The sequence below is a fragment of the Heteronotia binoei genome, chromosome 5 (assembly GCF_032191835.1).
Source record: "Heteronotia binoei isolate CCM8104 ecotype False Entrance Well chromosome 5, APGP_CSIRO_Hbin_v1, whole genome shotgun sequence".
Classification (NCBI taxonomy): Eukaryota; Metazoa; Chordata; class Lepidosauria; order Squamata; family Gekkonidae; genus Heteronotia; species Heteronotia binoei.
Window position 1 is genome coordinate 37,382,013 of NC_083227.1, and position 27,519 is coordinate 37,409,531.

Sequence of the window (27,519 nt, forward strand, 5' to 3'; positions counted from 1 at the left end):
CTGGATATGCATATATTAAGGGTGTCTTTACTCACACAGAGGAATTGGTTTTATTGGAAAAGATAATTTTTTCAGCAGGAGATGTTACAGTCCAGCATGCTGAATTGCTGGTGGTTCTGGAAGTGGTGAAAGCTGCCCCTTCAGGCTCCCTTGTGCCAGTCTATGCAGATAGGCAGTATATCTGGTTTTCTTTCTGATCTTAACATTTTGGAAGCAATATTGCTTCCGTATTTCCAGGGGCAATCCAATGAAAGCCAAATGGATCTGGTTGGTAATGATGAGCTGGCCTCAACAAGAGGAAGCAACTTTATTCTGTAAAAGCACATCAAACTCGAGTTCTTCATGTCCCTGGGAATTCTGCTGCCAATACAACTATGAAGGAAGCAAGACAGCAATCTGTCGTAGGCAGGGCTTTTTGTGTGGGAAAAATCCCAGCAGGAACTCATTTGCATATTAGGCCACACCCCTGATGTCACCATTGTTTCGGGGCTTTTTGTCGAAGAAGCCCAGCAGGAACTCATTTGCATATTAGGCCACACACCCTGGCACCAAGCCAGCCAGAACTGCGTTTCTGTGCATTCCTGCTCAAAAAAGCCCTGGTTGTAGGTGTGGTGAACAGGTAAACTGCCTTTTTGAATGATGTTTTACAGGCATGCTTAGTCCTCAGCAAGCCAAACCCCAAAAATGACCCCCAAAGTTATAAATATTGTCAGTCTTTAAGGTGCTGTTTGACTTTTGTTTTATTTTGCTACAACAGACTAACGCAGTATCCCTTTTCAACCAAATAGTTCAACAAAGTGGCCAGCCAGTTGCCTTGAGACATGTTTATGTGGAACATTAGTAGGTGGCCATTCACACATCTGTCTCTGACTAATGGGACCTGACCCTTTATGTACTCAGACTGCAAACTGGTGCAGTATTTTCCTGTAAATTAGGCCATGCTTTTAAAAGGGTTAACTTTTATTCACTAAGAAGTAGCTGACAGAAGGCACAACAGAAAGGAAATCTGAATGGTAACGGGCAATCAAAACATCTGCCAAATCAAAACCCTTCAGTTATTGGTAGGTTTAGTTCAACAGTTACTAAAATGTTTGGGATTAAGATGCCCAATTATGTTTGTTTCCCACATGGTTAGTGCACTAGAGAATTTGGTGGATGTGTTAATGGCCTTTTTCACACAGTCTATGTATTCCGGTATGGAAGCTGGTCAGTTACTGAACAGTAACGGGTTTCTGCTGGCATTTCAGACAGACCCGATTCAGTAACTGGCTGCTACCAGAATACTCTCACCTTTTCACACACTCCCGCGGCTGTCCCGGTAGTGAGGCGTGCCTGAGTCGTTACAAAGAGCAGCTTCTTCCACTTTTCAACCCCTCCTTCCGGGTTGAAATCGCTATGGGGTGCTGTGTGAAATGTCCAGTATCTAACCCGGGAGCAGTTTTCGCGCCCTTTTTCGCCCGCCGGCGCACGCGATCTCCGGCTTTTTTTTTTTTGGAACGTCGGGCTAAGATCGCTATAGCGCTATAGTGACGTATCACAACAGCATCACCATAGGGATGCCTGGGCTCCATTAAGATGCCAGATATCGCCACCGCTGAAACCTGGTAACATCTCAATAGAGCCTAGCCATCTCTATGGTGTTGCTGTTGTGATACGTCACTATAGCGCTATAGCGATCTTAGCCCGACGTTCCAAAAAAAATAATAAGCTGGAGATCGCGAGCCGGCAGGCAAAAACAGCTGGCACTGGTGGAAGCGAGATAAGAGCGGAACAGTGTGAAATGGCTCGCTTCAATCACGGAACCCTACCGGAAAAAAAAACATGTGTCTGAAAACTCCCATCCCTGTCTCGGATTACTGCAAGCGGCACAATACCGACTCCCTTCCGGTTTCCACTGGTAAGTGTGAAAAGGGCCAATGTCTCTGAAGAGAATGAGAGAAGGAAGTAGGGTGATGCCAGCCTCCTACTGGGATCTGCAAATTACCAGAAGTTACACCTCATTTCCAGACTACAGAAATCAGTTCCTGTGGAGAAGATGGATGTTTGGAGGGCGGACTCTATGGCATTGTACTCCATTGATAGATGCTCCAGAGCAGTAACCATGAGCTGTGGCAGAGCAATGGGGCGAAAGATTGTGGAGATGAAGCTAACTGTAACCTGAGATGGTGCTGATTAACTCAAAAACAAGGACTGGATATTTGCTTACAGATGTGCGGGGACTTAGATTAGCTTTTGCCTTTATAATTTCTCCAGAATGAGTCTGCATTGCTCTCTTGGATGGGTCAGACACTTAGCTTAAGCAAATCTCTTTATGTCTCCTGTCATATTTGTCCTAGCCATCCCTAACGCTGACCATTTCTTGTGGCTGGAATCAGGATTGGTTGCTTTTAGGATGAGCCTTACAAAAGGACACCCAGAAACCTTGTTTCACATTTTGACGAATGTTGTTAATAATTTCCTCTGAGTTTGCTCAAGCTACGCCCCCTTGGCCTTTTGGAATCTCTTCTCTAGATATGAAAGGGAGGTGGGGGCTTTTGATCGGCTCCCCTTTTCTGTTTACTGGGGTAAACAGAAGCCCCCTAGACCACTATAGGGGAACTGGTGTAACAAGATGCCTGGAGGCCTAAAGAACAGGGCATAGAGGCCAAGGTTTTCTCCTCTGTTTCTTCCTAGGACTGGTACTCAGAGGGGGTGTTATATAGGAAAATACCACAAAAGCATAAGAGTACACACAGGCCATTCCCAGCCATCTTCTATGCATATAAAGGTTCCTCTCCCTTAAATTGATTTGAAATGATGGGACTCCCTGCTGGTACCCTTGAGTCCTGCCCTACAACTGATGGATAAATTAAAAACTAATAAGTCACCAGGTCCAAATGGTATACATCCAAGGGTTCTGAATCTCCTGCCAAAAATATGTAATCTTTAATTGAAATCTCCCTCCGTTCCTGAGGACTGGAAGGTATCAAATGTCACCCCCATCTTTAAAAAGGGTTTCATAGGAGATCCAGGAAACTACAGGCCAGTCAGTCTGACTTCAATACCGGGAAAGTTGGTAGAAACCATTATCAAGGACAGAATGAGTAGGCACATTAATGAACACAATTTATTGAGGAAGAGTCAGCATGGGTTCTGTAAGGGAAGATCTTGCCTCACTAACCTGTTACATTTCTTTGAGGGGGTGAACAAACATGTGGACAAAAGAGACCCAATAGATGTTGTTTACCTTGACTTCCAGAAAGCTTTTGATAAAGTTCCTCATCAAAGGCTCCTTAGTAAGCTCGAGAGTCATGGAGTAAAAGGACAGGACCTCTTGTGGATCCAAAACTGGCTAATAGGAAGCAGAGAGTGAGTATGAATGGGCAGTCTTTGCAGTGGAGGACGTTAAGCAGTGGGGTGCCGCAGGGCTCAGTACTGGGTCCCATGCTCTTTAACTTGTTCATTAATGATTTGGAGTTGGGAGTAAGCAGTGAAGTGGCTAAGTTTGTGGATGACACTAAATTGTTCAGGGTGGTGAGAACCAGAGAGGATTGTGAGGAACTCCAAAGGGATCTGTTGAGGATGGGTGAGTGGCAGATGAGGGCGTCAACGTGGCAGATGAGGTTCAATGAGGCCAAGTGCAAAGTAATGCACATTGTGGGCAAAAATCCCAGCTACAAATACAAGTTGATGGGGTATTAACTGGCAGAGACTGACCAAGAGAGAGATCTTGGGGTCATTAATATTAATTTATTATTATTTTTAATTAATTTTATTTCTATCCCGCCCTCCCCGCCGGAGCAGGCTCAGGGCGGCTCACAACATAAAATACAAATTACATCCATTATATTTATAAAAACATGGTTAAAAAATAATATATATATATATTTTTTGGTCATGGTAGACAACTCACAAAAATGTCAAGACAGTGTGCGGTTGCAATAAAAAAGGCCAACGGGAATTACTAGGAAGGGAACTGAAAACAAATCAGCCAGTATCATAATGCCCCTGTATAAATCAATGGTGTGGTCTCATTTGGAATATTGTGTACAACTCTGGTCACCGCACCTCAAAAAAGATATTATAGCATTGGAAAAAGTCCAGAAAAGGGCAACTAGAATGATTAAAGGTTTGGAACACTTTCCCTATGAAGAAAGGTTAAAACGCTTGGGTCTCTTTAGCTTTGAGAAACGTCGACTGCGGGGTGACATGATAGAATTTTACAAGATTATGCATGGGATGGAGAAAGTAGAGAAAGAAGTACTTTTCTTCCTTTCTCACAGTACAAGAACTCGTGGGCATTCAATGAAATTGCTGAGCAGCCGGGTTAGAATGGATAAAAGGAAGTACTTCTTCACCCAAAGGGTGATTGACATGTGGAATTCACTGCCACAGGAGGTGGTGATGGATAAAAATATGGAGCAGAGGTCTATCTGTGGCTATTAGCCACAGTGTATTATTGGAACTGTCTGGGGCAGTGATGCTCTGTATTCTTGGTGCTTGGGGTGGGGGGCAAAATGGAAGGGCTTCTAGACCCACTTGTGAACCTTCTGATGACACTTGGGGTTTTTTTTGGCCACTATGTGACACAGAGTGTTGGACTGGATGGGTCATTGGCCTGATCCAACATGGTTTCTCTTATGTTCTCTTTTAGAAAGCCAGTTTGGTGTAGTGGTTAAGCGTGCGGACTCTTATCTGGGAGAAGGTACAAAAAGGATTCTGATCAGACCCACTTTGGATTGCTCTGCGTGAGCTGGCTTCAGTTTGCTTTCCCTTTTCCTACTCTAATCAGCCTCTCACCCTACCACGATTTTCTGAGATGGCTGAACAGTGTGGGATTCTCCAGGAGCGCAATCCTGCTTGGATTTACTCCAGAGCAATCCCACTGAGGAGCACCAGGGACCTCTGACATAGGCTTTCCAACCCCCCCGCCCTGGCGGGGGACCCCCTGATTAGCAGCCTCATCCCCTGCTCTCAAAAAATCTGGAAGTGGGGGGGGGGGGAGGGAGGAGAATGCAGGCTCTCCAGGCAGGCTTCCCTTTGCTGTCGGAGCTTGGGGGTACTATCAGGTTCGTTGCTTCACTGAGGCTGGGAGGCTTGGGAGCTTTTATTTTGAGCTATGTGCTCACTCGTGGGTGGCTAAGTACAATCGGGAAGAGTTGGGACTTGCCTGCCTAGTGCGGCATTTGGAGCAATAAATTTCCCCTGCTCCTTTAAACAGGTTCCCTAGCTTCCTCTCCCCCCCCCACCACCTCGGCTCCTCCCTTCCCAACTCAGTTTCACTTCGGCACTTGCTCCTCCCAGACTCAGCTTTTCCTCCTCCTTCCTCAGCTTCCTTCCACTTGGTCTCCCAAACAAACTTTTCTTCTTCTCTCCCAACTGCACTGTAAGTTGTAATTTTTTTTCTGAGTGTAAAGGTGGGCGTGGGGGAGAGGTTTGGACCTGGACAAAACAGGGCTCCAGCAACAGGATTTCAGGGCCAGTTTTTAATTTAAAAATAAAATAAAATAAAGGGCACAGAAGAGGATTTTCCAGGAGGAAAGACTTGCACAGTGGAGGGGTGGATAATAGAAAGAAGCAGAAAAGCAAGGAGCTAAAAAACCAAGAACAGAAGCCTTTCTGCAGCATATCCTGGAAAGATGCCAGCCTCCAAGTGGGAGCTGGGGTTCCCCTAAAATTACAGGTCATCTCCAACCTACAAAGATCAGAAGTGGACAAGAGCTATTCTGTGCTAATCTCCAGGGGAACTGAAAGGATAAGGTATTTCTCTGTTTTAGAACCAGTTTGCTATGTACAGTCATGCAACATATCAGAGCCGTGCATTGTTACAAATGTTTAAAAACAGCCTATTGTGAAGAATATTTTCCAGCTATGCAAATATGTCAGGGTTTGGTCCTTGATGGCCCACAAGCCTGTTTAAAAGGTGGATATGAGACATATGCAAAGAAATAATTTTTCATCTTGGATTTGGCTGACAGAGGTGCTAAGAGATTTCTTTATGCCAGTTATGGAATTGCTTTGGGACTGTTGTTGCTGTGAATCTAGTTGTGCCTTCCTTCTTTGGCAGCCTGTAATAATTCCTAGCAGGGGTCATTTTGTAGAAAAATAGGTGATGGAGCTCATCCAGGGATTGTTATGTAGCTGCATCTACTATTCAATGGACAAGGAATGTAGGTGGGGAGGAGGAAGGGGAACCCTCAGAAAGGTTCAAAAGCTGTGCTCCTGTGAGCTCCTGCTGAATTCAAGGCCTGATTCCTAGACATTTGTGAACTGATTACAAAGCAAAATAACATCCAGTGGATACTAGTTGTTCAAACCAGCAGCTGGCACTGTAAAGAAGAGGGGCTGAAACGCCCTATGACAGGAGTGGCGAATGGTAGCTCTCCAGATGTTTTTTTGCCTACAACCCATCAGCCCCAGCCAGCAAGGCCAATGACTGGGGCTGATCGGAGTTGTAGGCAAAAACACCTGGAGAGCTACTGTTGGCCACTCCTGCCTATGACTCAGGGAAGGAGATGTGTGAAACACAATTATACCCTCAAGTTTTCAGTTGACAGACTTACCGTAATTTGCAAAGTAAACAAATTCAGTAGTACTTTTAGTTACGTATATATCATAGTTAAGATGCAGGCAGTTTCTGCTAGGAGAATAAAAGTATCAAAAGGCTACCTTCCACAGAAAAGAAATATAGGAACTCCTGGCCACTGGCAGGGAATGGGGGAGTTGGGTTGTCGTATCCAGATGAGAAACTTGTGGCGATTTGGGGACATAACCTGGAGAGGAAAGGCACCTCAGCAGGGTATAATGTCATACGGTTCTTCCTCTGAAGCAGCAGTTTTCTCCAGTGTGTAGTCTAAAAATGAGCTGTAATTCCAGGGGATTCCCCAGGTCCCACCTGGAGGCTGGCATCCCTAGGTTCATACAGTTTTCTGTTGTGCATTTTGCATAGTGTGAAGTGTGCAGTTCAGTGCATAGAATCATTGAACTTTAGAGCTGGAAGGGCCTCCAGGGTCACCTAGTCCAACCCTCTGCACAATGCAGGAAATTCATGAAGAAGTTAACAGAATCAACATTGCATGCGTCTCTTTCCTACTAAAGTCAGTGTAAAGGGCTTCATTTTTGGCAGAACTTTTATGCCATGCTCTAGACAAGAGGTGGCCAAACTTGTGTAATGTAAGAGCCACATAGAATAGATGTCAGATGTTTGAGAGCCACAAGACATGAATGTCAGATGTTTGAGAGCAGGAAGGCAGGCAGGCAAATAGCTGAGGGGAGGGAGATGTGGAAAGAAATCAACTTTAAATGCATTCTTCAAGCCACTGGTTGACTAGGCTTGATTTAAAGAGAGAAATGCCTTCTCCAAGTCAGCTGACAGGGTGGTGTGGGCTTTGACAGCCACATAATATGTGTGAAAGAGCTACATGTGGCTCCTGAGCCACAGTTTAGCCACCCCTGCACTATACTGTTTTTGAATATTTTACCAAGTAATTCATTTGCATTGTTCTCCACTTCAGTAATTGTAGTCCTAATACATTGTTTATTAAAGGCTCTTGCTGTCTGATTGAATTGCTTTTCATTTTTTGTATTCTGTCCTGAGTCTCAGTGAGGAAGGTGGGCTATAAATGAAGTTGATAACAATACTAATGTTATATGTTGGATAGCCTCTACCTGTGTGTTGTATATATCTTCTTAAATTAGTTGTGGAGTATATGCAGAAAGTATTCTGCTGGTATTATTTCTTATTGTTAAAGCACAATCTGATGGCAGTATAATTTTCAAATCAACACTGCATTTTTGTGGTGGTGAGGTTTTTTTTGGTCTGTTTTGAAGCTATGAATTATGCTTGGTTTGTGTGCTGAGTGAAATGTATCTGCTGGAGTTTCCTATTGCTGCTTAAGTCAAACTCTCTTCTTTTGGCCTGCTTTGTTTTCTGCTGAAATTTGACCACCTTTAAAAACAAACCAATCCAGAGTGCTTTGGTTAGGTTATTTATTTTGGTAAAAGTAAATATATATTTTGCTATTTCGTCTATAATTCTCCCCATCAGTAAGGTTCTACAGCATCCTTGATGCTTTATGCAAAATTTTTGTTATTTTTGCACAGGCAGGAGGCCTAAAAGTCTAGAGCAAGGGTGGCCAAACTGAGGCTCAGGAGCCACATGTGGCTCTTTCACACATACTGTGTGGCTCCCGAAGCCCCCACTGCTGTCCCATTGGCCAGCTTGGAGAAGGCATTTCTCTCTCTAAATCATGTTTCCAAGCCAGCTGGCAGCTTGGAGAATGCATTTAAAGTTAAAGTTGCTTTCTTTCCACCTCTCCCTCCCTCCTCCCCCATCCAGGGGTTATTTTGTAGGAAAAAAGTGTGGGAGCTCAGTAGTATATCTCATTTGTGTGTAGGGGTCCCAATCCTCCCGCTTTAGCGGGAGACTTCTGGTTTCCCAGCTTAATCTCCCGGTCTTCAAAAATTGAGAACCGGGGGGGTGGGGGGTGGAGGGGGGGAGAACATACCTATAGAGCTCCTGAGCAGTTTGTAAAATCCCTGTCCCTTTAAGGCTGGGCAGGAAGGAGGAAACAGGAAGGGCTTCGGAGAACGGCCCCTCCCTTTGCTTTCCTTTTCTCAGCAGGCACAGTTCTCCGGAAGAAGACCAAGTAAGTATTTGTGTGTGTGTGTGAGAGAGGGAGGGGGCAGGGAGGGGGATTCCCTCGTATGGAGGCCCTCCCCCCCTTTAGAAAGCGTGGGGGGGGGGAGGGAAATGTCTACTGGGCACTCTATTATTCCCTATGGAGAATGATTCCCATAGGGAATAATAGGGAATTGATCCGTGGGTATTGGGGGCTCTGGGGGGGCTATTTTTTGAGGTAGAGGCACCAGATTTTTAGTATAGCATCTAGTGCCTCTCCCCAAAATACCCCCCAAGTTTCAAAACGATTGGACCAGAGGGTCCAATTCTATGAGCCCCAAAAGATGGTGCCCCTATCCTTAATTATTTCCTATGGAAGAAAGGCATTTAAAAAGGTGAGCTGTCCCTTTAAATGTGATGGCCAGAACTCCCTTGGAGTTCAATTATGCTTGTCACACCCTTGTTCCTGGCTCCACCCCCAAAGTCTCCTGGCTCCGCCCCCAAAGTCCCCAGATTTTTCTTTAATTGGACTTGGCAACCCTATTTGTGTGTGCCCTGGAATCTGTGTACAGTGGGGAGAGAACTGCCCACTGCATACAGATCCTGGCTGGAGGTTCAGGTGCTGTGCTCCTGTGAGCTCCTACCAAATTCAAGCCCTGCCCCCATCTATTTGCCTACGTGCCTGTTTTAAACAGCTGATGTTCATGTCTTGTGGCTCTCAAACATCTGATGTTTATTCTATGTGATTCTTAGCATTAAGCAATTTTGACCACCCCTGGCCTAGAGGTAATGTAAAATGGGGAAAAGGTGGGGGTGGGAAGTTATATATGACAGTATGTTTGAAGTTTGGGGGTGGGAAGAAGTTTCTTCAGAGGAAAAGGCGGGTTTGGGAGAGTGCCCAGAAAATGATGTCAAAGGAAGAAGTGGGGTTTTAGTGGCGTGTGCTGGAAGTGACATCATCGAATGAGCGGAAGTGACATCACTTTATCTTTGACCTGGAAGTGACATCACAGAAAATGACATCACAGAAGTCTCCTGGCTCCACCCCCAAAGTCTCCTGGCTCCACTCCCAAAGTCCCCAGATATTTGTTGAGTTGGACTTGGCAACCCTACTCTGACAGCAGCCCGACTGAAGCCCAATCCAGGGGAAGTCTGTGGCGCCGTTCTCTATGGGAAGGGCAGGAAGCATCTTTCAAGCGTCTGCGGCTCTGCAAGGGTTAAAACAGCCGAGCTGTTTGCTAGAGAGGCCGAGCGGGATGGGGGGGGGAGGTTTTGCTTCCGAATTGGGAAGGAAGACAACAGAGAGGGCTTCGGGGATGCAACCGTTGAGTCTTGCAGCCGGATTCTTGGAAGGCTTATTCTCAAGTAAGTCATTTCGGCCTTGGAAAACAGAAATTCTGCTGTCGTGTGGCTTGGGGTGGGGTTAAATAGTTTTTTGGGTTTTTTTAAAGTAATCTGTTCGATTGCGTATGTGTTTTTTTGCATTTGTTCGCCCACGTGGTGCCCCTGGCTGGGGCTGAATGGCGGGATCTGGATTTTGCAAATCGAAATAAATTCGCAGCCAGGGAGGTCGGAGGGAGGCCCAGGAAGAATTGCCGGGGAGGATGACAGGAATGAACCCTTCTTGCCGAGTGGCTGCTCAAATACCGCGCCTTTTGGCCAGTGATTCCCTCCCCCCCACCCATTTGCAGTTTTCCGGGGGGGGGGGGTGGGGACGTTATTTTATTTATTTACATTTTTTGCAGTCCGCCCTTTACTGGGACTCAATACTATCACTACGCAATGCAGTTTGGGTTGTAGACCCGACCAGAAATCTGAAAAAACCATGTTGAAGGAAAGCATAAATGTTGACATGACCCACAAAATGCTGCAAAATGGCACAGTAGGATCCAGCTTACAGCAAAATAAACGCAGTCGGTTAGACCACATGCCCTAATGATCTATCCAAGTAGCTCTGTGAAGCCTTTTTGTACAGTGCTACCCCTCTTGCTTACTTAGAAAAGCCCTCTTGAATTATTCAGTTTTGTTTAGTTTGAGGAAAGTCAGGAGAGTGGTTAAGCCCTTACTAGTCGCTTTGTCCTAGGTGTCACTTTACCTTGAGATACATCCACTACACAGACTGGTCTCCAGAAATCAGAGGCCAACCTCATAACATCAACAGCAGATTTTCAAAGAGCCAAATACAGATGCTTTTCTTTTCTGAAGGACAAACATATCTTTAAAAGCTTGAATCTTAATATGAGTATGGGCGTTTTACTGGAGCCTTCATTATCAATGGAGGCCCAGATAGCAGCCACTGCCAAGTCAGCATTCTTCCACCTGAAGCGGGCGAGGCAGTTGGCCCCCTTTCTGGAACGTCGCGACCTCGCAACAGTGATCCATGCAACGGTCACCTCAAGATTGGACTACTGTAATGCCCTCTACTTGGGGCTACCTCTGTGCCGGACCCGGAAGCTGCAGCTGGTGCAGAACGCGTCGGCCAGGCTACTATTGGGGCTCTCGAAATGGGAGCACATACGGCCGAGGCTGCGCGAACTGCACTGGCTGCCAATTACCTACCGAGTCCAGTACAAAGTGTTGGTTATTACCTTTAAAGCCCTATATGGCCGAGGACCAGCCTACCTAAGGGACCGTCTCTCCCCACATGAACCCCAGAGGGCACTGAGGTCAGTGGGTAAAAACAAAATGACCATTCCTGGGCCGAGAGAGGTCAAACTTAAAAACACCAGAACACGGGCCTTTTCAGCCGCGGCTCCTGCACTGTGGAACCAGCTTCCGGAGGAAGTGCGGGCCCTGCGGAACCTTGACCAGTTCTGCAGGGCCTGCAAGACCGCCCTTTTCAGACAAGCCTATACTGATACCAACTGCTGAGTTGCTTCGAATAAAGAGCCGCCATCCATAATACGATCATGGAATCATTTAAACTGGCAGAACCAGCGCCAAACAATTTTATTGCTGCCAGATACATTTAATACAATTTGAACTATGTATTTTAATCTAATTGACTGGTTTTTATGTTTATAATTTTAATTGTTAAATTCAAAGTTTTATCTATCTATGTTAATTGTTTGAAATGTTGTTAGCCGCCCTGAGCCGCCTAGGCGGGGAGGGCGGGATAGAAATAAAATTTATTATTATTATATTATTATTATGACACAATATGAATCCTGATCAACATACTGCCATATGGACACTTCTTCTGAGCCACTTAGGTGTCTCTTGACTAGGTCAGTGATAAAACTCCATTCTCTTTTGGTTTCTTTCTGCCTTTTTGATATCTTTCCATTTCCATTTTCACAGGCAAGTGAATAAGAGTTGTCTTTCCACAGTCAAGAGCAACCCAAGAAGAAGGGGAAAGAGATGGAAGAGGAGGACTCAGAAGGCCCTGGAACTGGCAAGAGATTGAAGAAGTGTTCCCAACCTATCCAGGTAGTGAGTGATGTTGAATTTGAGGAAAAAGCTGTGCCAGAGATCTTGACTCAGGACACGATGACTGCAGATGTACGCAGCCGATGCTTCCGGTGGTTCTGTTACCATGAGGTCGATGGACCCCGAGAGTTTTGCAGCAAGCTCTATGGACTGTGCAACCATTGGCTGAAGCCAGAGAGGAACACCAAGAAACAGATGCTGGACCTGGTGATCCTGGAGCAGTTCCTGGCAGCCTTACCCCAGGAAATGCAACGCTGGGTCAGAGGATGCGAGCCAGAGACCAGTTCCCAGGCGGTGGCCCTGGCTGAAGGTTTCCTCCTGAGTCAGGCTGAGGAGAAGAGGCAGACAGAGCAGGTGAGGTTCAGGATCCATCTCCTCAGCTTGTTCCACTCCTTCTCTTATCTGTGTCCCTGTCTGTTATTTCAGATGTGGGGAGAATCCCTGAAGATGGAAGCTTTCAAGCATTGACCTTATCCTAAGGCTTCCTGTTTGATATTTCTGTTTGAATGTGTGTTAACCTTTCTAATGTTGCTTCCGATGTACGATGACCCTACAATTTAATGTCCTTCAAAATGTCCTATTGTTAACACCCTTGCTTAGGTTTTACAAACTGATGGTCGGGTCTTCTTTGATTGAGTCAATTAATCCCATGTTCGGTCGTCTACTTTTCCTAGCATCATTGTCTTTTCTAGTGACAATTGTCTTCTTGTACTGTCATGAAAGTATTATAGCCTCATTTTAGTCATTTTAGCTTCTAGGGAGAGTTCAGGTTTGATTTGCTCTAGAACCCACTGATTTGTATTTTTGACTGTCCATGGTATCTGTAAAAACTCTCCTCCAACATCAAAAGAATCAACTTTCTCCATGCCAACTTTCTTCATTGTCCAACTTTCTCACCCACACATAGTAATGGGGTACTATGGCATGAATTAACTTGATCTTGTTCACTAATGACACGTTCTAGCTCCTTCTTGACTCTCCTTCCCAGCCACAATCTCCTTCTGATTTCTGCACTGTGGAACCAGTCTCCCTTTTGGTTGACAGTGGAGCCACGGAACAGAAAACCTTAAACAATTTCAAGTTCTTCATCGTGAACCCTACATTTGTGTAGCTCCACACTAGTTGTTACTTTTTTCTTCTTGATGTTCAGCTATAATCCCACTTTGGCACATTCTGCTTTCAATCTTCATTAGTAGTTTTTTCAAGTCTTTACTATCTTCTGCCTGTAGTGTGGTGTCATTTTGCATATCTCAAATTGTTACTGTTCCTTCTGTGAATTTTCACTCCACCTTCATCTAAACCAGGGATGTCAAAACATGTGGCCCGGGGGCCAAATCAGGCCCCCAAGCAACTGCTTCCTTCACCCGCTGTCTTGCTTCCTTCTGCATCACAGCTTGTTTTGCCAGGCTTGCTCAATTGGACAGGAGCTACAGAGCAAAGCCTCTATTTTCTCCATTGACTGAGGTTCCTCCCTTGGGGAGGAAGGAGGGGAGGAATAGTTTGCTTTGCCAGGATCTCTCAATCGCACAGCAGAGCTACTGAGCCAAGTCTCTCTTCCTTCTATTGGCTGAGGTTCCTCCCGCTCCTGGTCCCCTGGGGAAGGAAGGAAAGAGCCAGAGCTTCTTTTGCTCAGTTCCCTGGATCACATAGGAGAGATACAAAGAAAGCATCTTTAAGACCAATGAGTGCTAATGTTTTAAGCATGTTGTATTTTAAACTTTTAAAAATATCTTTGTGTCCTTTTAAAGTTTATATCTCTGCGATCAGGCAGATAAGAGTCAGCACACTTAAACACTACATTAAACTGGCTCCAGGTATTTCTGCCTCTAGATGTTTCACTAGCCTGAGAAGAAAACCCCACTATGATTCTTGCCCCTGTAGCTAAAGCAGCTCTGATGGTGGATGCAGGGATGAGGAGAGTGGGAGTGGGTCAGGATCCATCTCCTCAGCCAGTTCCATTCCTTCTCTTACTTGTATCTATAAAAACACTCCTCCAACACCACATTTCAAAAGAAACAAATTTCTCCATGCTTTCTCACCCACACATAGTAGTGGGGAATACTGTGGCATAAATTAACTTGGTTGAAGCAGCTCTGATGGTGACTGCAGGGATGAGGAGACTAGAGTGGGTCAGGATCCATGTCCTCGGCTGATTCCATTCCTTCTCTTACCTGTGTCCCTTGCTGTTCTTTCAGACGTGGGGACAATCTCTGAAGATGGAAGAAAAGTCCCCTGAGGGCAAAAGAGCTCCCTCAGAGGAAAGTCAGAGGGCACCATTGCAGGAACATGCCCAAGATTCCCTGCCAAGTGGTAAGAGTGCTTCCTGCCCAGAACGGATGAGGGTCTGTAGTCAGGTTGTGCAGACGATTCAGGACAGGATAAAAGGGGAATACTTCTGCAGACTACACAGAATTGAGTTCTGGGACATGATGCCATAGGAGGTAGTGATGGTCCCTTTAGTTTAAGGGGGAGTAGAGAGAATCATGAAATGCAATTTTATTCTTTTTTAATTAATTTTTTTTAATATGTATATTTTTATTATTAATACATTATCCGTTTCTCTACACGGTTTCTGATATCCATTTTACATTTACCCCCAACCCACCCCGCTTAGTCTATGCATCCTTTTCTTCTTCCAGCCAGGGACAAAGGACTCGAAGCTTCCACTGAATGTCCACTCTCCTTTCTTCCTTCGCCCATTTCAGATACGTCAGCCACTTTTCTTTAATTCTTGATCTTCTTTCTTCCCATGATTCTTCTTGCACCATTATAGCGGCTATATCCGACTGGACAAAATCAAAGAGGTAGTTATGCCAAGTACTTTCCTTCCATTTACTTTTATCCTTCCATCCTGCCGCTATTACCGCTTTACCCGCTGATATCATTGCTTTTAGTAAATGTTGGTTGTTTTTCCCTGTTTTTTCATTCCCTAATAAACTCATCTGCATTAGTTCGAAGTTAATTCTCGGCTCTACCTGAAAGAATTTCTTTATCATTCCCACTACCATAGTTTCTTGGCCTCAGGACACTCCCACCACATGTGGGAATACCATCCCTTTTCTTTCTTACAGTGCCAACACTTAGGACTCAACCCAGGAAACATATTGGCTAAAGTAGCCGGAGTTCTATACCATTTGGTGAAAAATTTCAATTCCATTTCTCTAACCTTATGTATCTTAACTTTTTTTAAACCTTCCATTATCTTCTCCCCTGTTCGTTTCGTTATTTGGCCTTCTAAACTCCATGACCGTTGAAGGTAGCTTATTGCTCCTTCGTTACCTAAATTCATGCTCCTGTATAGGATGCCTGCTAATCCTTTTTTTGTTTTACCCATTAATTTATAAAACTTTTCCATAGGTTCTTCTTCATTTAAGTTACTCTTTTCCACTTCCTTTTTAACTTTAGTATACAATCCTGTGGCCTTAAGCCAGTATTGTATTCCTACGACTTCTTGAAATTCATGTAATGGTTTTAACTTATCTAGTATTAACAAATCTTCTACCCTTCTAAATCCTTTAGCCTTAAGTAGTTCGCTCCACCTATGCTCCTTGTCTCCTTCCATCAACACTTCTAATGGCGTCCATCTAGATACCCGATTCAGCCATTTTGGTTGCCATTTCTTCCAAACATTTAGCCCATTTTTCCTTGGTCCCACGTTTAAATTAAGTTCCTTCGCCCCCATGTTCGTAAAGATGCCATGTTTTCCTACCCCATTATTAGCTTCATTCTCAAACCTTATCCATTTCTGGTCCCCTTCCTTCTCTATTTCTAATAATGCTTTAAGCTGAAATGCTTCATAATAATTGACTATATCTGGGACTCCCCATCCAAGTTCTGATTTATGATTGTATGCTAATTTTTTTGGAAATCTAAGTTTCCTACTACCAAATATCCATTCCCTTATTTTAGTGTTCCAGTTAGTCATTTTTTGCTTATCTAACTCCAGTGGTATCGTTTGAAAAAGGTACGACAACCTTGGCATCCAAAACATCGATACACTCTTTATTCTAGTGGTCAGGCTCATCGTCCTTTTCCCCCACTGCTGCATATCCCTCTCTATTTTCTCCCAGATTTTATTATAATTTCCCTCCACTATCCTGTTGATATTTTTATAAATTCTTGTTTAATTAATTAATTAAAATATGCATGTCTCACCTGGTATTTCTCTTCCACCTTACTAAAAGGCAGTACACATTTTCTTGAGTGTAAAGAAGACAAGGTTTCAGAAGTCTGGGAGCCGGGATGCATGAGGCAGAATTCAAACAAAATTCAAAGAAGTAAACAAAATAGGGATTAACATTCATCCTTCCAATATTGTCTTCCTTTCAGGCAGTGAAGAGATGCTGTCAATCCTTCATCTGTGCAGCGAAGTGGAAACAGCTGCTCCACATCTGGCCCAGGTAAGGGGGATTAATGGGGTATAGTCGGGCCCCCCACCTTTCTCATGAAAGCTTTTGGTCCTGCTGATGGTGGAGAGAGAGGTTCTGAACCAAACTCTACATCCTGCACCCTCCCAGAATCCCCCGTTGGGAATGTAGTCTCTGCCTGGAATGATCTCTGATAAAGGAATCTGTTTTTTCTTTCAGTCACCAGTTTCCTTTGAGGAGGTAGCTGTGTATTTCACTGAAGGTGAGTGGGCCCTGCTGGGTCCTAGCCAAAGAGCTCTCTACCGGGATGTCATGCAGGAGAACTCTGGGACTGTGGCTTCTCTTGGTAAGGATCGTTCATGGGTGCCAAAGATGCAAATTGTTGCCATTGGGGTTATGCATGAATCAGACTATTGAAAAGCAACATATTGTTGTGAGGACTGCCCAGCTATCTCCCCTCTGCTGGGGGCCTCAAGGAGGTGGGATGGCAGAGGAAGCGATGGTTCAGCATGGCCAGTGTTGTGGCCATCACCCAAGCCAGAGAATGTGTCCTGGTCTGAGTCCAAGTTGGAGCTGAGAGGCTCTCAGAAGTACGCTGGAAGGGATGAGATCCCAGTTTCTCAGTTGTCAACCTTTACAGCATGCTATAAGGACCTTGGGAGTTCCCCAAGGCTCTAACAGGGTAGGGTCACAAGTGTTGGCAGGATTTGGGCTTATTGTTAGCTCCTGCCCTATTAACTAATAACACCTGCCTGGCAGCTTGCCCTGCATGGAAGGTGACCTTGGGAGACTGCTTTCTTAGGGTTTTTCTTCTTCTTTTCCTGATCTTCCACGCACCAGATGTTAATTAGCTTTTTAGCCTTTGCTTGGGTTGGGAGTATAGAAGAGGAAGGTTTGTCTGGGTGCTTGGATACGGCTGCAGGCCGCACCATCCAAGTAGAAGGATTTTTATGTTTTTGTTGAATAGGTATAAGACACCCAAGGAAAGCTGTCTGAGGATATTAAGAGGCAGTAAGATTTATAGTTTTTAAGATATACATTTAGCCAGAAGACAGTGATACTTTTTGTTTATTTGTTTAATCTTTTGGGATTAAGCGTCTTTGTTTCCTGTCTGTGACTACTGCTAGACCAATAAATCTGCTGTGCATATAAATTGTGTAAGGGTTTATTCCAGCTGAGTGTGAGTATGTCCCAGAAGGGAACCTGAAAGAGCTCAGGGTACTCATTCATACACATGCCCTCCCCTGAGATGGGATTATGGACATGAACTCTGATTGTGATCTCTATAGGATCCATCCCCTTTATAGTGGTCGGGATTCTGGGCTTTGATCTTGACCATGTTTCTGTCCTTCCAGAAGAATTTTTCTCTTGGATTTTTTTCCTTTCCATATTGGAATTATATATCTCTCTCAAGGCAGCTTACAAATCATACTGAAAAGCATAATAGGAGTGTGCAAAAAACCTGATTTTGCCAGCTCCATTGTAGCTTACAGGGACCATTATAGTCAGTGGCACCATAGGCTATAATGAAAATTGATCTAGGGGTATCTGGGCTTCTGGGGGGGCTGTTTTTCAGGGTTTTAAAAAGATTGGACCATGGGCCCCAGGAGGAGGTGCTCCCATCCATTGTTTCCAATAGAGGTTCTGAGCTAAAACAGACATCCCTGAGCTCCCTGTTAAAATTTTGTGCGCCAACACCCCCTAGCACAGCTTAGAGGGAACTATGATGGAAAGTCTGGGAAGAGGAGAGATAGGCATAATATAAAAACAGTTCTACAGGAAGGCTTGACAGGGATTAGATTGGCCAGTGTCTCCATTTGGGAGGAAAGAAGATCTGATCAAAGAAATGTATGCCCATTCATGAGCAGTGCCTGACTGGTGCCTTGGCTTCTTGTGTGGGTGCTGATTGAAAATCCTGCTTTATTCCAGCAGCAGACATAGAGGAGACAGCTGGGGAATTCCAGGGGTTCTCTTTGGAAAAAAGCAAGAATGAAGGTGCCAAAGGACACTATGGGGATGCACCACAGAGGCAGGAGGGAAACCACACAGGTAAGAGGAGGAATAACCACATTCCTTGCCAAGGAGGGATTTCTGTGAAGTCCTAGACCAGGAAGAATGGTCAATAATAAAAGAAAAAGGAACAAAGGCTTCCATCCTAACCAAAGAATTCACTCCAGGGAAAATGAGTGTGGCCTTTGCAAGTCATTAAGTCAGAGAATTAACGTCATTTTCCAGACACAAATTCCTTTAGTAGAGAAACTGTATAACTGCTTGCAGTGGAGAAAGTGCTTCAGCTGGAAAAGAGCACTGACTTCACATCAAAAAAGTCACTCACACAGGTGGGGAGCAATATAAGTGATCAGCGTCCAAACCAAGCGTCTCTTGTGGAGGAGACTTAATGTACTTAAAAAGTGTATTACTGTACACTTCAGTGTGCAGGAGAAAGAAGCAGAAGAAATATTTAGAGTGCAGATAAAAATTTAGTTGTAGATCAGGTATCTTTGGGTGGGTTTTAACAGTATTTCTTTTTTTATTTCTGTTTTTGTGTCAAACCAATTTTTATTTTTGCAATATATTGAAATAATAACTATAAACAAATTAATACCAACATAATATCAATATCAATGTATTGCATTTCCCCCCCTTCCAACCCCCCTTTTCCTGACTCTCACCAGTATTTACTTAAATTACTAAAAAGCAATACAAGGTAGTTCCCTCAATCCTAGAATCTTCATACTGAATTAATGAAATCAAAACATAGCCCTTTAAAATGCTTATTCATAAAATATAACAATACAACCATAATAAAAAATTTATATATATATATATAGTCTCTTTTCATTTTCATTATGTCATAATGTCACCTTATTGTAAAAATAGAAAAAAGAATATACTATAAAAAGAAAAAAAAAGAACATTCTTCCCTTAAGTTTTTAGTCCATTATTTCACAAAATTTTTAACTATTGCCAATTACATCATCTGCAAACGCTCGGTATTTATAAGAAAAGCCTTTTAATTTAGTTCCCTCTATTTCCTTATCTTCTTGTATTTGGATAAGCAAGATCTCTAAAGTCATTATAAATATCAATGGAGATGTGCCATTATAAATATCAATGGGCAACCTTGTCTTGTACCTTTGCTGGAAAACAGAAAGGAAGAAGGCATTTCCATCTACCAATGTTGGTATCCAGCTCTGCAAAACACCCTACAGACTATAAATTGCAGAAGGTCACAGAACAATCAGCACAGTCAACAACCATCTTCCTTATCTTCACACCCCTTCCAACCCTCCCAGCAATTAACACAGAACAATGGTCGCACTCCACAGCCAGTTTCCTTATCACTACCCTTCCAGGAAGCCCCACCAAACAATGGGCACATCCACAAACCAATTGCCCTCTCACCACACCCCCTCCAGCCTAGAAATAGCAGCTCTCCAGCAGCCCTGGCCTCACTCAATGCACAGCAGCCAAGAAGGTCAGAGCGCCTGCTCCGGCTGCAATGCCACTGAGGATGTTCTCTGCAGCTGAGAACGAAACGTCTGGAAGAAAAACTTTCTCCAGTAGAACATGGCACTTGAGCCCGAAAGATTCTACAAACCCTAATAATATCTATAACAGTTCTAATATTATCTCCTGGGAAGAGATCATGCTTGTTCCTCTTTAATAACATAATTCAAGTGCTGTTTGCGTCTTTCTGCTAGTATCCTAGCATATATTTTATAATCATTATTAAGTAGTGAAATTGGTCTAAAATTTTTTACATTCGTGGGGTCTGTCTTCTTTTGGTATCAACGAAATTACTGCTTCCTTCCATGTACTTGGTATTTTCCCATCATTCCTTATAATGTTCATCAATTTCTGAAGTTTTGGTACTAATGTATCACCAAGGACTTTATAAAATTTTGCTGTAAATCCATCTGGACCAGGTGGCTTTCCCAATTTCATTGAATTTATTGCTGCTTCAACTTCTATTTTTTCAATTGGATCATTTAGAATTTTTTTCATGTTTTCTGTTAAAGGGTTTACTTGAATTCTCTGCAAATATACACATTTATTTTACTTTTTTCCACCTTTTGGCTTTGAAATAGCTTAGCATAATATTTATAAAATTCCCTTTTAATTCCTGCTTGGTCAACAATTTCTTTATCTCCAGACACGATCTTATTTATAACTCTCTTCTCCCTTTTCTTTTTCATCTGCCAAGCCAGATATTTTCCAGGTTAGTTTGCTCCTTCAAAAGATTTCTGTTGCAGTATTTAAGGTTCCATTCAACCTCTTTATTTAATGAATGTTCCAATTGTTTCAGTAATATTGTGGCCTCTCTTATAAGTTTTTTTTCCCCCTGGTCGCTTTCTAAGATCCTTTTCTTTATTGGCAATCTCTTTTTGAATATCTAGCATTTGTTTCTCCTTATTTCTTTTATCTTTATTATTCATAGTAATTAAAATGCCTCTCATCACTGCTTTATATGCATCCCACACCGTTTGAAATTGAATGTCTTCATTTATTTGAAAGAAAGCTTTAGTTTCCTTTTCTAGAGACACCACAATTTCTGTTTTCTGAAGCAGATCATTTATTCTCCACCTCCTTGTCTTTATGACATGCTTTGCTGACCACATTAATGGATTATGATCCACCCTAACTTAAGGAAGAATCTCTATTTTTTTGTCCACAAACCAATATCTTTTGTAACCCATATCAATTCTTGAGAAAGATTGTGCCTTGCTGAAAAGAAGGTATAGTCCCGCACTTTAGGATTAAATTTCCTCCACACATCTTCCAAACTCTCTTGTTTTACTAACTCAAAAAATGACTTTGGTAATTTCCTTTCGTTATTTCTTATTCCGGATCTGTGCAGCATGTTTTTTACTGTCCCATTAAAATCATCCATTATCATCATTTGTTCGTATGTCACCTGGTCTGGTTGTTGCACAATGTTTTTAAAGAAGGCATCTTTCGCCCCATTAGGGGCATACAACCCCACTAACAGTGTCTTTTTATCATTTAACATCACTTCTACTGCTAAGTATCTTCCATCATTATCTTTAAAGACCAATTTTGGATCCAATTCTTGTTTAATATAAAAGATCACACCCCTCTTATTCTCTTTAGCTAACGAAAAAAATTCTACACCCAATGACTTGTTCCATAAAAATTTATAATCCATTTGTTTGATATGTACTTCTTGTAAGCAAATTATATTACATTTTTGCTTTTTAATCCAATGAAATGTAGTTTTTCTTTTTTCCAGTGAGTTTAGTCCATTTACATTCCAAGATAATAATTTGTAATCCATAATGGTTCTTCTTTTATTCTGTATCCTCAAAATCCCTATGCTCCTCAAAAAACCTTCTCATTGCTTGAACATTATTACCTGTAATTATAATCCTTTTGCCTCCATGTTCAAAACTCAGACCTTCTGGTAAAATCCACCTGTATCGCACATCTCTGTCTCGCAATTTATCAGTCAGTTTCGTATAGTCTTCTCTCATTTATGACCTTTTTTGGCAGCTCTTTCATAATTCTCACTCTGCTTTCATCCACTTCCAATGTTTTTTCAAATTGTTTTCTAAAGATTCTTCCCACCATATCCCTTGACACAAATCTTACTACCACATCCTTGGTAGTTTATTTTTTTTGGCATACATTGAATTGACTCTGTATATATAATCATAAAGATGACTAGATTGATAAGGGTCCATTTCCAAAAATTCAGCAATAATTCCTGTTACATAAATCTTCAAATCCAATTCTTCTTTTTCAGGTACTCCTCTCAGACGTATCTGGTTTTCCATCAACTTGCAATTTTGTAGAACTACTTTCTCCTGCAGCTTGTTGATCATGGAATCTTGATCTTTCACTTTATTTTCCACAATGTATACTTTATTTACATCACTTTAACTAACCTCGCCTCCATGGCATCAAGTTGTTCTTGCACTGCTTTTGCCATCTTTACTTCTTCTATCGTACTGGTCCTCTGACGGAGCTTCGGTCCCACCTTATGCTCTGACATTACTGTCCTCCCATAGCAAATACAGGCTCTAAACTTGATCTCGCCAAATTATAATTTGATCACTGGATTTTGAAGCTTGAAGCTCGCCCTTTCCAAAGAGCCTAAAATCGCCGCTCTCACAGCTGCCAAACTCCCGATATTAATTTTTAACCGTGACTTTTCTGGCACCTTTTTAAAAGTTTTCCTTTTTCACCTTAAGTCCACCAAAGTTCATTTCATTTGTATATTCCAGTGGGTTTCACTTTTTCCAAATGATATCTGTCAGCTCCCCTAAATTTTATAGTCCATTTATTTTTGAAAAGTTTTTTTAAATTATGACCTTCCTTTAATGGCCACCAAACTTTTTCTATGGTTTTATGGCCCTAGAGAGGACCAGGAGGTCTAATCTTTGCCCTTCTTCCAGTGGCTCCTTCCTGCTTTTCTTGCCACAAAGTCTTGTTCTTTATGGTAGAGGGAACTCGCGATGTTTCGATGATGTCACTTCCTGTGACATTTCCACCTTCTGCAGCTCAATGACGATGGGGGTTTGTGCAGAAACCGCAGATATTCAAAATATGAGTTGTTTTTTTTGCTCTTAACTTTGTTTCCTTAACTCCAAAAGTCCCGAAATTACCCCCTTCCTTTCTTCTTTGCCATAGAATATTATACTTGAGTCCAGATTTTTATCCTTATTTTATATGAAGCTTATATTAGTCCCGGAATGGTAGATAACAATCTTCCTACCTTGCCACCGAGTAGACCCTTCTCAACACCGTCCTTTCCAGAAATGAATAGGTATAAATTAGAATAGTCCCAAGAAAGCTTGAATCATGTTGATTTTAAGTCAAGTTAATGACCACGAAGCCCTCTTTAGATTCTGGAATGCGATCCTTCAACGGGGGTCCTTCAAAGCTTCAAAGGCACCCCTCTGGGATTCCTCTTCAGCCAAAGTAAACTCCTTCGGAATTTCCAGAGCATGCCTTGGCCTTTCCCCTATCTGAGATGGGTAGGCAGCAGGCGTTGAAATCTCCTCCCCTGCCCAGAACAAAAGGCTCCGGTCCGCTCCTCTTTGAGAAGCGTCTCAATTCTTCATGATCCAACCCTGGAAGTCCAACAGTATTTCTTTCTTTATTTCTGCAGGTGACAATCAGAGGAATGAGGAGGATGGGGAACTGCATCCTCAATTGCCAAAGGAAGTGAAGAATGAAGACTTGAGAGGAAACTTCTACAATCAAGATGGGCCTAAGAGGGAGAAAGAAAGCCAGATGGTCAAGGAGAGGGGTAAACTCATTCTTTGCCAAGGGGGGGATTTCCAAGAAGTAATTCCCATGCCGAAGCAAACATACAAGTGCTTGGTGTGTGGAATGAACTTCTCAAATCAATCCCTGTATAAGATCCATTTTGGAATACACAGTGAAAAGAAGACCCAAAAATGGCTGGAGTCTGGAAAGATCATAATTCGCACGGTAAAACTTCTTACATATGAAAGAACACATCCAGGAGAGAAACCTTATAGTTGCTCAAAGTGTGGCAAGAGATTCTCAGAGAAATCAGGCCTTATTCGACACCAAAGAATTTGCTCTGCAGAGAAGCTGTTTATTTGCTCAGAGACTGGAACTGTAGGAAATGGAAATACACCTTTTCTAAAGCCCAGTATAGTGAATGCACATAAATGCCTTTGGTGCAGAAAGTACTTCAAATACCGATCACAACTCCTTGCGCACCAAAGAATCCACACAAGGGAGAAGCCTTTTGAATGCTCAGAGTGTGGAAAAAGATTCATTCAGCGTGGCCATCTTAAAAAGCATCTAAGAACCCACACTGGAGAGAAGCCTTTTGAATGTTCAGAGTGTGGGAAGAAATTCAGTCAGAGTGGTCATCTTCAAAGACATCTAAGAACCCACACAGGAGAGAAGCCTTTTGAATGTTCACAGTGTGGGAAGAAATTCAGTCAGAGTGGTGCTCTTCAAAAACATCTAAAAACCCACACAGGGGAAAAGTCTTTTGAATGTTCAGAGTGTGGAAAGAAATTCAGTCGCAGTGGCTACCTTCGAAAACATCTGAGAATCCACACAAGGGAGAAGCCTTCTGGATGCTCTGAGAATGGGAAGAGATTTGGTTGCACTGGCACTCTTCAAAAACATCTAAGAACTCATGAAGGGAAGAAGTTTTTTGAATGTTCAGAGTGTGGGAAGATGGCCCATCCAGAAGTTTTTTGAATGTTCAGAGTGTGGGAAGATGGCCAATGGCCCATCCAGTCCAACACTCTGTCACACAGTGGCCAAAATTTATATATATATATATATATATATATATATATATATATATATATATATACACACACACACACACACACACACATATATACACACACACTGTGGCTAATAGCCACTGATGGACCTCTGCTCCATATTTTTATCAACCCCCCTCTTGAAGCTGGCTATGCTTGTAGCTGCCACCACCTCCTGTAACAGTAAATTCCACATGTCAATCACCCTTTGGGTGAAGTAGTACCTCCTTTTATCCGTTCTAACCCGACTTCTCAGCAATTTCATTGAATGCCCACAAGTTCTTGTATTGTGAGAAAGGGAGAAAAGTACTTCTTTCTCTACCTTCTCCATCCCATGCATAATCTTGTAAACCTCTATCATGTCACCCCACAGTCGACGTTTCTCCAAGCTAAAGAGCCCCAAGCATTTTAACCTTTCTTCATAGGGAAAGTGTTCCAAACCTTTAATCATTCTAGTTGCCCTTTCTGCATTTTTTCCAATGCTATAATATCCTTTTTGAGGTGCGGTGACCAGAATTGCACACATTATTCCAAATGAGACCGCACCATCGATTTATACAGGGGCATTATGATACTGGCTGATTTGTTTTCAATTCCCTTCCTAATAATTCCCAGCATGGCGTTGGCCTTTTTTATTGCAATCGCACACTGTCTTAACATTTTCAGTGAGTTATCTACCATTACTCCAAGATTCTTGGTCAGTCTCTGCCAGTTCACACCCCATCAACTTGTATTTGTAGCTGGGATTCTTGGTCCCAATGTGCTTTGCACTTGGCCACATTGAGCCTCATCTGCCACGTTGACGCCCACTCACCCAGCCTCAACAGATCCCTTTGGAGTTCCTCACAATCCTCTCTGTTTCTCACCACCCTTAACAATTTAGTGTCATCTGCAAACTTGGCCACTTCACTGCTCACTCTCAACTCCAAATCATTTATGAACGTTAAAGAGCATGGGACCCAGTACTGAGCCCTGTGGCACTCCACTGCTTACCGTCCTCCACTGCAAGACTGCCCATTTATACTCACTCTCTGCTTCCTATTAATTAGCCAGTTTTTGATCCACAAGAGGACCTGTCCTTTTACGCCATGACTCTCAAGTTTACTAAGGAGCCTTTGATGAGGAACTTTATGAGAAGCTTTCTGGAAGTCAAGGTAAACAATATCTATCGGTCTCCTTTGTCCACATGTTTGTTCACCCCCTCAAAGAAATGTAACAGGTTAGTGAGGCAAGATCTGCCCTTACAGAACCCATGCTGAGTCTTCCTCAATAACTCGGTGGGGTAGGGCGGGATATAAATCGAATAAATATAATAAATAAACTCGTGTTCATCAATGTGCCTACTCATTCTGTCCTTGATAATAATGGTTTCTACCAACTTTCCAGGTATTGAAGTCAGACTGACTGGCCTGTAGTTTCCTGGATCTCCTCTGGAACCCTTTTTAAAGATGGGGGTAACATTTGCTACCTTACAGTCCTCAGGAACAGAGGCAGATTTCAATGAAAGGTTACGTATTTTTGTCAGAATGCTCCAAGTGAGGAAAGAGATTCAGTTGCAGTGGCCATCTTCAAAATCATTTAAGAACCCGCACAGGAGAGAAGCCTTTTGAATCCCAGAGTCACACAAAGAGAAGCCATGGAACTGCTTAGCTCAGAGATGTTGAACTCGTTTGTTAAGAGGACCATAAGTTACACGAATGTCACTTTGTTGAAGGGCTATGTGTTCCATAGAATGTAATGCTGGGTACAGGAGATAAACTTCAGGAAGGACACAGGCATACCCAATTAACAATGTTATTTTTTTTCAAAATACAAACATTTGTAAAACATTAAGAATATTTCCTTTATTGAAGTCTTTGAAAACTGACCCCTCTTGCTTTGAATTATTGCATGAAAACCTGGAGTCAGTGTCTGAGCTGCAGTGATCTTGAGTATGTACTTTTGATTTATGGGCATTTATTACAGAATAGAGCTGTTCACAGACATACATTGTCCCAAAAATAGACAGGATTTTAGAAGCAAAAGCCTTATGTTGGGGGTAATCTGGTAAAATTTCCTAATGCCAACTTCAGAAAGATTTTCCTTCAATGCAGCATCACAGTGCTCCTCCACCTACCTGCAGTTTGTGGCATCCTTTCATTGATAGGTGGGGAGATGAAAGAAAAGGGCTGTTCAGAAAAGAAGGTAAGGGGAATCCTGAGGGTTGGTGAAATTGTCACCTATTTTGAGAAGAAACATAAGATGCTCTTTAAAAGGCTGGGTATTGAGTTTATCTGTACTCCATCTGTCTCCCCAACAGAACTCTGGGTGAGTTATGATATTTTTTAAGATTGAGAGAATGAAATAGGCCCAAGGTCACAAGCAAGTTTTACAGCAGAATGGCATTTGAACTTTGGTCTAATGCTGTGACTGCTGTCAGTTCAAATGATATAACAACATACACCACAACAATGACTAGCTAAATTATTAAAACAAGTATTACATATTTTTAAAGTATAGATTTTTCATATGTTCACAGTGTGCACACACCATGCAATAATGAAAGTGATTCAAATACCAAAAGACATTTAAAGTGCTCAGTGCTCATTAAATCGTCTACTAAATAGTCCAAAAACCATCAAAATGAAGCACTTTATGCCACTATTAGAAGTCCTCCAGCACTATCGGGTGTTTTTATTTTTGAAGAATTCAGTGATTCTCTAATCTTCACAATGCTGGCATTATAGCTGGTAGTTCCAAAATGCTGACAAAACAGATCTGATTGTTGGAAATATGTATCTGTTTTGTATGTCCTTTGCAATATTCCAAAGTTCCAGTCATTATAGGGTTAACACTGCCT

The 27,519-nt window shown here is 42.6% G+C and overlaps 1 protein-coding gene across 2 annotated transcripts; it reads left to right on the forward strand.

Moving 5' to 3' along the window:
• Positions 1-5,268: 5,268 nt before the first annotated feature.
• Positions 5,269-26,513, forward strand: LOC132571444 (zinc finger protein 213-like). Of its 2 annotated transcripts, none has more exons than XM_060238239.1 (8): positions 5,269-5,365; positions 11,900-12,382; positions 14,224-14,338; positions 16,358-16,428; positions 16,615-16,741; positions 18,325-18,444; positions 23,531-23,671; positions 26,067-26,513. In XM_060238239.1, the coding sequence occupies exons 2-8, from the start codon at positions 11,960-11,962 to the stop codon at positions 26,093-26,095; spliced, it is 1,026 nt and encodes a 341-aa protein (XP_060094222.1). In that variant the 5' UTR covers positions 5,269-5,365; positions 11,900-11,959; the 3' UTR covers positions 26,096-26,513. The 2 variants fall into 2 exon arrangements, with proteins under 2 accessions (XP_060094222.1, XP_060094221.1); XM_060238238.1 differs by lacking the exon at positions 5,269-5,365 and adding an exon at positions 9,860-9,964.
• Positions 26,514-27,519: the final 1,006 nt, after the last annotated feature.